We start from the raw sequence: 15,171 nt of genomic DNA, 5'->3' as shown, positions 1-15,171 counted from the left end.
CGCCAGGCAAAGATGAGAAACAAAGATACTGATGAGTTCTACATATTTTTTGATCATCCTATTGATGACCCGGAGCCTGTAGATTGTGCTGGTAAGGAAAACGATGAGGTAGAGAAAGATGGTGTTCGTGTCGAGGTGGATGAATTGGATCAGTCATCGACGGAGCATGATAGTTACGATAGTGCAGAGGATGAGGCGTATGCACCTCCACCTCCCGGTAACGAAAGTAACAGTGAGAGTGGGGAAGATGTTGTCAATGGGTCTGTGTCTGGCAGAGGGAAAAGGAAACAAGTGCCTCATTCCTCTAAGAGAACCCCTCAGCCAAGTAAGCAACCCAAGAAGCAAGCTCGACGCGTGTCTCAGAGAACAATGTCTGTTGCAAGAAAGAAAGGGCCTGGCCATGAGCCCGAGGCAGGTGGGCCTTGTGGACAGCCCAGTGAATCTAGGCCTGCAAAGGAGCCCAATATGGCCAGAGGACCAAGGCCAGCACTGGTAGACTACATGAGTGATGTAGACACGGATGGTGATGATATTATATGAGAGTATAAATCTGAGGAGCTGCATACACCCGTTTCTTCTGAGGATGAGGGAAATAAACATCAGTGGCCTGAGTTCAATGACCAATATAGTTTCGGAGAGGGAAGATTTGAGCTTGGAACAAGGTTTGCAACAATTGAGAGGTTCAAAGAGGTTGTAAAGGATACCTTCATTGCTAAAGGTCGGGAGTTGGTTTGGATCAAGAATGATAGGAAAAGAGTTAGGGTTGGGTGCAAGGACGAAGAGTGTGGTTGAATTGCCCACTTGTCATACAACCGTCAGTTACAATGCTTCCAAGTCAAGACTTATATAAACGAGCACACTTGTGCAAGAGACCTTGGAAGCAACGCCGCTGATCAACACTGGATCAGTAAAAAGGTGGAGAAAAGGATGGCAACGCACCCGCATATGACAACTCATGAAGCTGTTGATTTTCTAAGAGAGGACTTTGACCTTACTGCACACCCAAAGATGGTGTATAAAGCTGTGAAGGAGGCAAGGGAGAGGATGATGGGTAACGAAAGGGAACAATATAGAAAATTGAGGGATTACTTATTAGAGATACATAGAAGTAACCCTAGGTCTTCTGCATTGCTAGACCTGATTCCTCAGCCTCAAGCACCCCCTATGTTTGACAAGTTGTATATTTGTTTTGAGGCCTGTAAGTAGGGATTCAAGAGTAGCTGCAGACCATTGATCCACCTAGACGGAGCATTTCTTAAAACATACCATGGGAGACAACTACTTTTTGCTATTGCACAGGATGCAAACAACCAGTTCTACGTGGTTGCATACGCAGTTGCAAGATCCGAAAGCAAAGAATCATGGAAGTGGTTCCTAACATTATTACAGGAGGATATTGGTGATGTTGGCAACCACGGTTGGAATTTTATGTCAGATCAACAGAAGGTTAGTTTCCTTTTTGTCATTCTCAGTTTCTTGCCTGAGTCATTTGCTGGTTTATATATTTTTGTAAACATGGCTTGATGCCTTTCATTTTTAACATGATGTGCATTTTCTTAGTTTAAGCATGTTGTGAATCAAAGTTGCTGTGAATCATTGGGAGTGTTTACACTAAGTAGATACATCTTATGAAATACCTCATCTCAAAGTGTGGAACAGAGTCCCCCTGCTGCTACGGACCCTCCTCATGTTGAACAAAATTCTGCTAATCATTCAGTTGCTAATGAGGTATGGATTTTGGTGGTATTTCATTGTTGTTGATTGCTGGTTTCATTGCATTCACACTTGTTTCGACCTTCATGCAGGGTAATTCGAATGCAAACGCTACAACGATCCCTGAGCAAGAATCTGGACCCTCAGTAGCAGCGGCTGCAACACGTCCAATGCCTCCGAAAGCACCATTCAGGACCCCAGCCCAGTCTTCATCTCGTCCTGCACCAAGGCCATTTAGGCCTAAGCAAACAGTTAGGAGGAAGCCTTTGACAAATAAACCCTCGAAGCCGGTGCCACCTCCCCAGAGTGAACAGCATCTCCCTTCTCCACAACAACCAACTACATCAGGAGCATCTCCACAGAGTTTGGCAGCAGCAGGCAAAGCAACCCAACGACTGTTTAAGTTCATCCCCACTCCATGACTAAACAAGCTAACTAGTTAATGCTACATGTTTAGACTTTAGTCATGGCATCAATATCTTTTTGGAAAACACTGTTGTTTTACAAAGCAACTCTTTTTGGAAACAATGTGATTATGTATAGCTTGCAGGCTTAACTTATGCCTTACTTAGGCAGTAGATATGTTATTGACTTCTTTTGTAATACATGAACAACTCTTTGCTGAGATTAATTTATGCTTTACATATATAATCATATCTCTAAATAATTATGCCATTAACTTGCTTAGGGCAATCACTTTGCTTAATATATCATAATTTAGCTTACAATATTTTTGTTCAAACAGCATACAACAAAATGGAAACTCGTCCCATACTACATTACATCATTTTTTTTACCTACTTTTCAGCCAAGTTTGGCAATAACAGAAGCAAAAATTACAGAAATCACTGCAAGAATAACCAAATACAGATTAACATTCTTCTTCCTCTCTAGATGCAACACCTTCTTCTCCAAATCAACCAGTTTCTGTTCCACTACCTTCTTCCCCAGATACACCTTCAGATCATCAACCTCGTTCTCCGTAACAAATTTTTCAAGGACTCTTATTGTTGAAACATGGTCATCCAGCCATAAGAAGAACTTGCAGTGACTGGGATTTTTCAGCTGCATGTTCATCATTCCAAAACAAACAAAACATAACTAACTCCCGTCTAATCAAACTGACCAAATAAAATCACCAACATACCTTAAAGAATGGACATCCAAAGAACAATCTATTGGGGTTCGTCATCGTCCTCGATTTGTACAATATGGCGTACACCCCGTATTTGCACGTCGGAGCAATCTTGTCCTTCTTCTCTGCAGCTTCCACGCATTTCACGGTTGGCGGCAGTGGAACGCGTCGTGTGCTGGATGAAGCTCCGTCACTACCCATTTAAGACTGCACAACACCACCACCCACAAACACTCACAGAACTTAACAACGGTAATGGCGAACGAGTTCCATTTGAACAAATAAGGTAAACAAAAAAACGACGTCATCTTTCCATCCAGGGACCCATTTGTCCCTAACTTCAATCCACCTTTATTACATGTGCACCGTAACGGTGGTCTAGGTTTAACACACGCCAACTCAGCGACACATCACCCCTCTCCGTTATGTCTGGGAGAGCATTTTGCACGAAAGGATCTATCCGTCACACGTTTTGAATAGTGAGGGGCATTTTTGTATTTTTAGATCGTGAGAGACGAATATGTCCACAATTTAAAAGGTCAGGGACTAATTTGTCTTTTTTCCAAATTTTTATTATTAAATAAAATTTTATATTATTAAAAATATTATTAATAAATAATTAATGATTACAAATTATAAAATCTAATAGTTGCTAGCATTCCTAAAAAAACCCAAAACAAATATTTGCCCAAGGTTACTTTTCACATTAGATGAAATCAGACAACTCTTTATAGAAATTGAGATCCATATCCTCCCGAATAAATGGGAACGAGACAGGAGAGAGATTTTCACTCTACACAAGAATTCTTAAATAAAGATATACAAACAGATAATGAGAATATTAAATAATGTGAATAATAGATATGTTGGATATTTAATTTATTTAATAATGCTAGAGAACCAAGAGGATATTAGCCAAAAATTAGCCAAATACCTTTGGGTAAATCCAAAATCTCTACGAGTTAATATATATAGATGTTTCTTCTGCTAAATATTAGAATGTTTCTTTTTCATACTAAATGGATGTTCTTTTATATATTTTTCGAATTTTTTTGTATTGCAAATGTGAATGTCTCTATTTCTTTAAAAATTTCATAATTTTTTTAAAATTTTATAGATATTTAATTATTTTTGTTAAAATATAACTGGATATTTCTTTTGTTAAGTATTAGGATGTTTTTTTTATATTAAATGAATATTTTTTTTTATATTTCTGTAATTGTTCAAGGACAATTCGTGCTCCACTACTCCTTTTGGCTAAGATCAAGTGTGTAGTTTGCAATCTCTTTAATCATCAAAACGGCACCTAATATCCCAAAACGCAAAGAGCAATATCGTGATGATGCTGCTACCGTGCGACTACTACGACTCCAAAACGGCAGTTCTCTTTTGCCGCGCCGACTCTGCCAAGCTCTGCATCTCATGTGACCAGCACGTGCACTCTGCCAACGCCCTCTCACTCAAGCACGTGCGCTCTCAGATTTGCAATAACTGCCGCAACGAACCTGCCACCGTGCGATACGCCACCAACAATCTCGTCCTCTGCAACGACTGCGACTCCGACACACACAACAGTTCCACCATCGCTTCCTCCCTCCACACCCACCACCGCCTCCATGGCTTCTCCGGCTGTCCCCCCGCCCTCGAAATCGCCGCCGCCTTAGGGATCGAGCTCAAGTTCAACTCCAACTACAACAGCGGCTCCGGTAATACATCCAGTTCACGAAAGGAAAGTGGTTCTTGTCGACGGTGGCGAATCCGACGAGCCAGATGTCGGTGATAGAAGAAGAGTGGGTCGCGGTGGGGAGACGGAGAGAGTCTGACGGTGAGAGAGAGGGGTCTGTGTGTGTGATTGTTGGAGGTGGGTAGGTTAATGTGAGAGAGAAGATGAAGGTTTTTATTAGGGGTGTTCATGGGCCGGGTGAAACCGGGTTTGATGTGACCCAGATCCGGTCCGAAATATATACCGGGCCTATTTGTTAGACCCGAACCCAGCCCTAGACCCTCTGAAACCTACACACTTTTGGGCCACGATTATACCGGGTAAAAACCGGGCCGTTAACATTATCTTCTTGTAAGTTAGTATGTGAAAATATCCAAATTTCCAAGACTCCAACCATTATTTGACATGGTAAAATTCACTTAGAAAAATATAATAAGAACCAACCTTTCCCTAAAATTAAAGCATAACCACAATCAATACTAATATTGTCTAATAACACCAAATATTTAAATCAATACAAATAACACAACATTATACATTAGTCTAAAGTCTATGCATTTTAAATATAAAACATTAACTTATAGTCTTATAATTCACTACTAGAAATAGGGCTTTTTCGGACGAATTTTGAGACGAAATTGAAATAAATTTCGAACAAATTAGAGACAAATTTTTTCTTTCAAACAAAATTGGGACGAATTTTTTTTGTCCCAAAAAGCCTTGTTGCTAATTTAAATTTTGTCTGAAATTTTGTCCGAATTTTTTTTCAGACGATTTTGTGACAGATTTCGAATAGGCATTTATCTGCTAGATTTCTAACTATTATGATGTATTTTAGACGAATTTCAGACTGATTGGCCAACATAAAAACAACGTATTTCAGACAAATTTCAAACATAAAAATATTAATTTTTAGACAAATTTCAAACAAAAAATATACTTTATTTCAGACAAATTTCTAACGAATTTAGTCAAATATAACAAATTTTAGACAAATCAAATATTTCTTTTCAATTAAATTTCAGATAAATTTAATTTAAAAGAATTTACGTATTTGAAACAAATTTCATACAAAACAAAAAATTATTTTCGCACAAATTTTCTAAAAATTTAATATAATATTTCAAATAATTTTTATACAAAATAATTTACTATTTAATAGATAAATATTTTAAAAAATAAATTGTATTCGATCCGCTTTCTATATTAAGACCATCATAATCATTTTTTCATATTACATCATCCAAATTATAAACATATAATAAAATCATAAAAAAGTTAATTACCATAAAAGAGTTAAAAAAATATTTATTATTAAAATACTTTTGTCCATAAATGTAATCAAACTAAAATAAGAAAAAAAATACTTAAACTAAAACAAAGAAAGCCTTTAAAAATGTCAAATATCATGAATAAAATAAAATGTACTAACTAATTCACTTAAAAATTCCTTAATCTAAATCAGAAAAGCCATATACTCTAAATATCAATCACTTATGTTATCATCACTAGAGCCTGTCCCAAGCCCATTTTCCGTAGGATCAGACAAGGTTGAAGGAAGTGGGAGATTCAACTTTTTATACAAAGCATGAATTGTCTTTTCAATAGAACCAATTCTTTTCTGTTGAACTTTTAGTTGACGTCCTTGATCTTTTAACTTGTGCTCAACATCTTTCAACTTAACATTTTGCTCTTCATTGATCATTTCTTGCTCCTTTGCCTTTTCTTTCCACATGTGAAGTTCTTGCTCAATATTTAGATTGTCTTTGGATGTCTCTGAACAATTTCTGGAATCCAACTTTGAAGAGAGATCTAAACCAGAAGAACCTAAACCAAAAGCAACTTTCTTTTTTCCCTTTGTCACAACTTCATTCCAAATAGTATAATCATCTGATATATCTAGGCCTTCCTTAGATGCCTCAACATCTCCCTCATTATCCAAGGATAAAGCTACTTGAGAAAGTTATGTCTTTCGCTTTTTGAATTCACCCTACAAAATCAATTCATGTTAATCGCAACTAAATATGCCATGAACAAATATTAACATATAGTAAAAATTAGCAGTTGAAAAAAACAAAAAGAAGAATAAATTAGCATCACATACAATAACTTTCTCAGATAAAGTATAAAATTATTGTACGAACAACTCATGATTTGTGAATTTAATATGATTTAATTTCAAATAAATATCTAAGTGTAATATAATTTTCACAAAATAATAGGCACTTTGAATTACAAACTTAAACGCTTAAAAAGTATACACTTTTTCAACCTCTCATCTAGTTTTGTAAATTGCAACCGTCATGGCCGGCAAGTTGACTAACAAAAAGCAATTCATTAAGAAATAAAATATTTACAATGTGAACAATTTCTCAATTAATTTGCGGTTTCTCTATTAAATTACATCGGAAAATAATTCATTAACTCAGACATTCACCCAACTGCACTTGCACTACTTTATTTTTTCTTATTCCTCTGCTATGCTTCCATGGGCTCATAAAATTCTCTTAATTTAAATTTCAGATCATTCAAAAGTATAAGTACAAATTGCATGATTCTTTTTCTCTGTTATTATTAAGACATGAAGTGTGTTTGGGAGTTATGAGGAAAGGAGAGGTAAGATTAAGGGTAAGATGAATTATATTAGGGATTAACATGGCACTTGTTTGAGAGTTTAAAATAGACTGATGCTGGGTTATGAAATCTCTATTTTGAGTGAACTATAAAAGTAATTAGATGAAAATTGTTGGGGGAAGTATAAGCCTTCTTCCCTCTCTTCTCTTAAATCTTACTTACAAGCATACACACCCTAAGGAATGTCTTGTCTGAAGTAGAAAGGCCATTGATTGAATTTTTAAAAAGAGGACTGAAAGATAAGCAAAAGATATGAGAATAGCCTCCCTCTTTACTAGTGAAACCTCATGGGTCTTATGTTATTGAGATTCGGTGATGAGTGATGACACCGGAAAATACGAGCGGTTTTAAGCCATTATTTTTAGATTTTCACTACAGCAAATTTCAGAAAATTTATTAGTGTCCAAGCCATTTAGTCTTTATAGTAGCTACAACATATAAATCGAATGCAAAGCATCACATAGGTATTCAATCAAACATGTGGTGTGCAATTCAGAAATAGAGCATAATCAAGCAATTTTCAGCAGCATTCAACCCATAACAGTCATAATCCAATACTTGCAACTTAACAAAGATCTAATAAACTAATTCTAACCTATCTTAACCACTTAAATCCACTAACAACATGCAAATTCTAACTAACTAACTAATTAAAGAAAATAGACTGGAAAGCAGAGCAAAGAGAGAACCTGAGGTGATGACTAGGGTTCTTGAAGCAAAGACAGGAAAAAAGAATGCAGTGGTACTATGTTATTGCCACTGCTGGAGGTGCAGTGACAATGACGCCAAAAAGGAGGAGCTGGGCTGAGCTCCTAGTTGCTAAGGGAGAAGACGAACGTCGCTGAATGAGGGTGAGAAAAGAGATTTTCAGTAGCATTATATCCATAACAGCATTCAAACCAAATTAAAATTAGGAAATGTTAAGTTAAAAAAAGCATAAAACATAATATAAGGTTGGAAGTGCATAAAAAGAACAAATTACAAAATCTTATTCAGCCACAGAACACAAAAAAAGTTTATATTTTCCACCTTTTTGAGAATTTTTCAAAATAACATACACCTTTGTAATTATCAAGACAACAAAAATAACTCATCAACATTTTTTTTAGCATAATAAAGTTTTAATTATCAAAATCAAGAATTAGACAGCAACATTAGAACCAGAGTAAGAAAATTTTTCCTAGGCATGATATTTATTTTTCCTACTGTTACTTTGATAATTAAAATTTTTAAATATATTGTACAAAATGTCATCAAATCACATTCATAGCACATCTAAACCTTGGTGGCTTCAGGTTATAATATCAAACTAAATTATATATAAATTAATTATGACCTATTTATAAGTTTTAAAGTTTTCTATCATTATGGATACTAGACTAGTAATTACAACTTGTTTTCAAAAGAAAAGAAATTAGACCTCTGGTTCAGCCACCAACCACCAATCTAGCTATTTGGCATTCTAAATTCAATAAAGTATTGAGTATTGATTATTGTAACTCAAATTAGGAATAAGAAAATGATATACAGTTAGAATGCTAACAATTTAAAATCATATATCATATCATCATACCTATTTACCGAGGAATCTGATCACACACAAACACTTCATCATCATTCACACTCCTTCATTTACCCAAACACTACCATTACCACACAAACACTTTATTGTCATTCACACAGTCACAATTGCATATACATACAAAATTGTTTCTGGTACAAGCAAATTAAGGATCCAGAATGTTAATTAGTTCATTCTGTTGTAAAGTAACAAGGTTTAATCACAAAACTAGAAGATATCGACAACATATATTCTTAACAGATTAGGTTATCAACATTCAATAATCAATTAATCACAAATCAAGACATCAAGAGGCAAAAAAACCAGAAGAGAGGAGATCGGTGAAGGGCTCTGACTGGCAGCGAGAGAGAGTATAGAGGAAGCGACCGAGACTTGGTGAGCAGAGAGCACAGAAGCGGCGGAAAGGCACAGAACACCAAAGCGAGAGACTACATCAAGAACAACAACACAGGTCAAAACACAAGCATTTAGCAAATAAACAAAACACAAGCATTTAGCAAATTAATTCAGCAAACTAAAAAGGAAATAAATAAACACAAGCATTTAGCAAATTAAATAAATATAGCCTTGACTACATCTCTTATTATCTTATTGAGAGTGACACATGCTTATCTCTAATGCACCAAACTTGCCTTCAAATTCCCATTTTATCATCCTACTTCCACGTAGAGATGGCAACGGGTCCTCATGGAGGCGGGGACATGCAAATACCCTCCCTGTCCCCACGATAGGGACCCCATCCGCTGGATATCCGGATTTTTGCGAATTTAAAAAAAAATCTAAAAAATAAAAAAAGAAAGAAAAAATTGAAAAAGAAAAAGATAATCCTCAAGGTAATATATGTTCTTCTTTAATATTAAATATAAGCTTGCTGATTAAATTATATTAAGAATCAGGGTAATATATGTTCTCTTCTCTTTATCAATTATAACAACATTAGTACTGGTCTTTCTTAAAAGAACCAACTAAAAAAAGAAAATATAACATAATTAAAATAAAGATATTAAAATGAGTCAAGGCAACACCAAATCATATGAATTGCGGCAAGTTCTTCTTTAATATCTACATTGCATATACAAAACTTCAAGATACAAATATGCATGACAACGATAAATTCAAATTCAACAATGGAACAAGATTAGTTGTTACTTAAACACTACCATTACCACACACAAATACTTCATTGTCATTATATATCAAAACAATTTACATGAGATAGGCTAAAAAATATATCCTTATATATCAAAACTATAGTAAATTTCATAAAACATCATGAAAATTATGTTTGAAAACCAAACCACAGGCACCACTTCTACAATTCTTATTAATTATTCGTTATTTTTTGCCTATAAACACTTCTACAAGTAAAAAACACACTAAATCATAAAACAACAACAAATTAAAGAATCAGATTCCAAAATGAAAGAACATATAATAATATCTTATTGTTTGAAACAAGAGAAATGGTCCTTTACTCCAGGAACATGCATATTCTCAAAACCGCCAAAAACTTCTTTTCTATTTATATGCCTTTTGGCTTATTCAAAATAAAACCACATTCTGGGTACTATCAATTCCACTCCCTGATTGGAAAGGTAAATTTTTTTCCTATTCTATTCACATACACAAATGTATATCAAGAGCTGATCGATCATATTCCTCAAGCATAATTTTATAGATTTTAATTTGTCATTGTTTTTATATTTGCAGTATTGTTGCATAATTTTGAGAATCAATGTTGACTGCAATGCTTGCTGCCAAAAATTAAGGAGAATTATTCTAAGGATGAAAGGTAAAAGGATTGTACTAATTAAAGAGAAAATTGACATTAAAAATAGGAAAAGCATGCATAAATAAAGGGAAAAAAAAACCCCAATTCAAGCTATCAGAGGACGCACAAAAATTAGCAATGAAGAAAGGAAATTAACAATAAACAATGAAGAAAGGAAATTAACAATGAAAAAAAGAAATTTTTGATAAACAAAGCTGAGTAACAATCACTACTCACAAAAATTAGAACCTGGCAGTGGCAGAGCACGCACAGAGAGAAGAAGAAAACAAGGGCAATCCAGCGAAGCTAGAGGGTGGAGGTCGCCTCAGGTGCGGTGTTTGAGGCTGGCGGGGGTGCGGGTTCTGAGACCGGCGGAGGCGCCCACATGCAGGAGGCAGAGCAGTTGTTCGTGATTGAAAGCTGTTACTTGAAGCGCGAGTCACGATGGTGGAGGTGGTCTGAGGTGCGGGATAGGAGGTTGGAATGGTGGATGTCTGAGACCAGAGGTTCGAAGGTCTGAGAGTGTGAGGAGTTGTAGCGTCGAGCGCGAAGCACCAGCGGCGACCACAGACGGGAGGCAGAGCACGCAGAAGGAGCGCGAAGCACAAGCGGCAGAACATGAAGTAGGAGGGAGGAGATCAAGAACTGACCCTAAAGCAAAAATTGAGGGTTCTGATGAAAAAAGTTGGATTTTTGATAAGGTAACCTAGATGTGATACATGGAAGAAGGCACTCAAAAACTGAAATCCCCTGAAACCAAAAGGCGGTTCTGAGTAAAGTTTTAATTTTTTGGCGCAAAGTAAATCAGTGGCTTTGGAATAACTATATATAACAAATTTTAAAATTAAAATTATATCTAATTTTTACTAACAAGGTGCAAGGTCTGAGATCGAAGGATCGGAGGCGGCCACAGATAGGAGGTAGAGTAGTGTGAGCGAGTTAGGGCTCTGTAACCTATGACTGCAAAGCACGAGAGAAGGTGGAGGACGCCTGAGTTGTGAGGTCAAAGGCTGGCTAGAGTGCGACCCGGAAGATCGGCGGTAGCCATAGGCAGGAGGTAGAGCAGTGTGAGTATGTGAGGGCTCTGTAAACTGTGAGGCAGAGCAGTTTTTGAGAAGGAGGTCAAAAATTGAAACCAAAAGGACGGTTTTGAATAAAGTTTGGCTTTTTGGTGTAGAGTAAAGAGGTGGCTTTGAAACAACTACATATATTTTAAATTTAATTTTGAATTATTTGAATTAAGTTATGTTTTTGAATCTTTATAATATAATCTTTAAAGATAAATATTTAGTAAAATCAAAATTTGAAATTAAATATCCCTTTTACATTAATAGATAAGATAGATAAGATAAGATAACTGCCTCGAATTATATAAAGAAAAGTCAGAGATTCTTCAGTTACGTTCTTCATTCCACACACATATACTTTATAAATCCATTCTTACTTGAGTATCGGAGTGTCCTTGCCAAGTATCCCACCCCGTCGCTCCAGTCAGACAATCCAACAACTGTTTCGACTCACAAATCCCTAATCCATCTTACAACTCATACCAGAGACTTTTAAATAAGTAATTTTTCTCTAATTTCTTTATAGTGTTTATATAATTCTTGTATGTGTGACACAATTTATTTTTTTATATTTTTAAAAATGTTAACGGATAGAACACTTTTTAAATTTTAATAAAAAAATTAAAAAAAAAAACTTTTAAGTGGTCAACATTTTTTTATTGTTTTAATCTTATATATAAAATAATACTATTTACTATCTAATTTTTGTATTTTCTATATTAAATAGAAATTTTAATTTTCTAACATTTTCCATTAAATTAATGTCAAATATAAATTTGTGTCTAAACAAAATTGTATCCCGATGAAGAATTGATTCATATATACATAACGTATTAGTTATATCGTTTTCTTCTTCTCAGCATCACTTTATAGGTGCTTTATGTTTGTATATAAAAATCTATATGTGATAAACATTATTTCAAAAAGCTTAATGATTAATTTAACCCGTAAGTTTTTAGATTAAATTTAAAGGTTCATGAAAAATCCCTACTTATTAAAACGGTTTAATTATATGCATCTCGATGTTACGGTGATGCTAGTTATATTATTGTCATACAAAAAACTTTACTAACGTATTACTAAGATATATATTTTGCAAACAAAAGGAAACATATATGAAAGTTTTCATAGATAAAAATTATTACATGATTTGATTATAAATGCCATAAGAAATCAAAAGTCAAATTTTTGTGTGTATATATATAATCTTAATTTCTTTTATTTTGTGTTTTCTAACAATATTTTTAAGATATTTGTTCACCAAACTCCTTAAAATATATAATAAAAATAATAAAAATATGTTTTGATGATTTATTTTTAAAATGTATTTTTTAATATTTTAAAATATAAAATTATAATTTTATTAAATGTATGTTTTTAGTTATTTAATTTTTTATTAAGTTAACAATTTATTTTTATATAATATCAAATATGAAATATATTTGTTGAATTTATAGTCAATTTAGTTCTAAAATTTAGGATTGAATAAGTATATTTGTTAAATTTTTTTATTTAGTACTGAGTACGTACTACCTGAATTAAAAGAGTTATGGTGAATAATAGATTAATTTACTAGTCTTATATTTTAATGGTTGATCTATAATGATTCAATTAATTATTTTAAGATGGTAATTTATTTCATATTTGATATTATATAAAAATAAATTATTAACTTAATAAAAAATTAAATAATTTTTTATTTTTTAAAATATTAAAAAATTTATTTTAAAAATAAACTAACTAAATTTCATGGTAGTCCCACTAAAAGTACCCATTTCGTTGGCGCCAGGCACAAAATGGCTTCCCCCACCAGAAGTTCCAATTCGTGTGCTCCCCTCTTGAGATGACGACTAAATCCATTTCGCGGGTGCTTTGGGAACAATGGCACTGCGCATTTCTGTAAAGCTTTCTCTGCATGCGTATTATGGGAATTAATATATTTTATTTACTTATTTATCTAAAAAAGCCTTCATAAATAAGCACTAACGTACCTATTAATCCAATTTTTAAAAATATGTATAATAATAAACAAGGTATTAATTGGTATGATCATTATTTCATATTTTGATCGAGAGGTTTTGGAATTGAGAGGTGCAAACAAAAATTGTACTTTTTATAAGTTATCTATAATTAAGGTTATTTTAGGAAAAAGAAATTTTATTTTGGAATAGTAAAAATATTTGGGATAAATCATAGACTAATTTAAAATATAAATAATATTTTTATACTAAATTTTAAAAGTTTTCAATAAATATTTGAAATCTGTTTGAAAATTGATGAACTTTCAAACAGAATTTACAAATGATGCTATTTTTTCTCAAATTTGTGGGAAAAATTGTCTACTTCGAAGGGTTAGTTATAGTAAAAGCATTTAAGACTAATTATAGACAAATTTGTGATAGAATTAACATTTTTCAAAATGCGTCCCAAATCCGTCTGAAGTTATTGCGCATATTCAGATGGAATACGGACGAATTATAGTTTTTGTCCAAAATGTGTTGCTAATCTGTATGAAAATTTTGGCGCCATCTAAAAAAATTTGGCGCCAAAATTTGGAACAAAATTTAGATAAATTTAGGACAGAATATATTATTTCAATATCTCCACTAAAAATTGTTCAACATTTGTCTCAAATTTGTTCGAAATGAAAAAGTCATTCAGACGGAATAAATTTCGTTTGAAAAAACCCTATTTTTAGTAGTGTAATGACTAATAACACAAAATATTAAGATTTACAATACTTAAATTCCACATAAGAATAGCCATCATCCATCACTAATAATACAAAATATTATTTGTGTATAATGACCAGGACACCGGGCCGAGTTCGGGTGACCCGAGCTATGACCCGGACCCGACCCAAAATAATGACCGGGTCTATTTTTGAGACCCTTATCCGACCCTAGACCCAGTGAAATCATACCAAATTAGCCCTTAAAAGATTCGGGACCGGACCGGGTCTTCGGGCTGGACCTTCGGGGCGGGTCGGACCACGAACACCCTTAGTTTTTATAGGTTTTAATTAGGTTTACTTAATCAATTTTAAATTTTTAAAATTTTGAATTTAAAAATTTAAAATTAATTATTAATATAATTATAATTAATTAAGTTGTTCCATTTTTGGCTGATTAGGAGTTGGTTCCATATACTTTTCCTAATTTAATAGATATGCAGATGATTATGTTGATTATTCTTAATTGGATAGTTATTCTTTTTTATTCGATTTACTCATGCACAGTTAACAATGACTGAATGTTCAATTTACTAGGTGTGCGAATGGTTATCCTAATGTTAAGATTTAGGAAGTAATTTAGAGTTGGAGTGTTTTTTTTTTTACTTTATTACCTCAATTCTAGAACTCATTGTTCATCTTATTTACAAAAGTCATGGTCTACCTAACAACTATTTTTTTTAATTTTTAACTTCAATAAAATTGTTTAAAATAATATTTGTCAATAGAACTATTTTTATTTTAAAAAATAAGTCACATAATTTGAGTAAATATACGAAATTATAAAATAAAATAAATAAAGTTAATAACTAAAA

The 15,171-nt window shown here is 33.5% G+C and overlaps 2 protein-coding genes across 2 annotated transcripts; one reads left to right on the top strand and one right to left on the bottom strand.

The window, feature by feature from the left end:
- LOC107640131 lies at window positions 2,518-3,049 on the bottom strand. Its single transcript, XM_016343681.1, has 2 exons — window positions 2,861-3,049; window positions 2,518-2,778 (listed from the first exon to the last, which is right to left on the bottom strand). Exons 1-2 carry the CDS (start codon window positions 3,047-3,049, stop codon window positions 2,518-2,520), a joined length of 450 nt encoding a protein of 149 aa, XP_016199167.1.
- On the top strand, window positions 4,188-4,628 carry LOC107640130 (zinc finger protein CONSTANS-LIKE 14-like). Its single transcript, XM_016343680.1, has one exon. It carries the CDS (start codon window positions 4,188-4,190, stop codon window positions 4,626-4,628), a length of 441 nt encoding a protein of 146 aa, XP_016199166.1.

Source organism: Arachis ipaensis, chromosome B05 (assembly GCF_000816755.2).
Source record: "Arachis ipaensis cultivar K30076 chromosome B05, Araip1.1, whole genome shotgun sequence".
In the NCBI taxonomy this organism is placed as follows: domain Eukaryota; kingdom Viridiplantae; phylum Streptophyta; class Magnoliopsida; order Fabales; family Fabaceae; genus Arachis; species Arachis ipaensis.
This window is presented reverse-complemented; position numbering and strand designations above follow the sequence as displayed.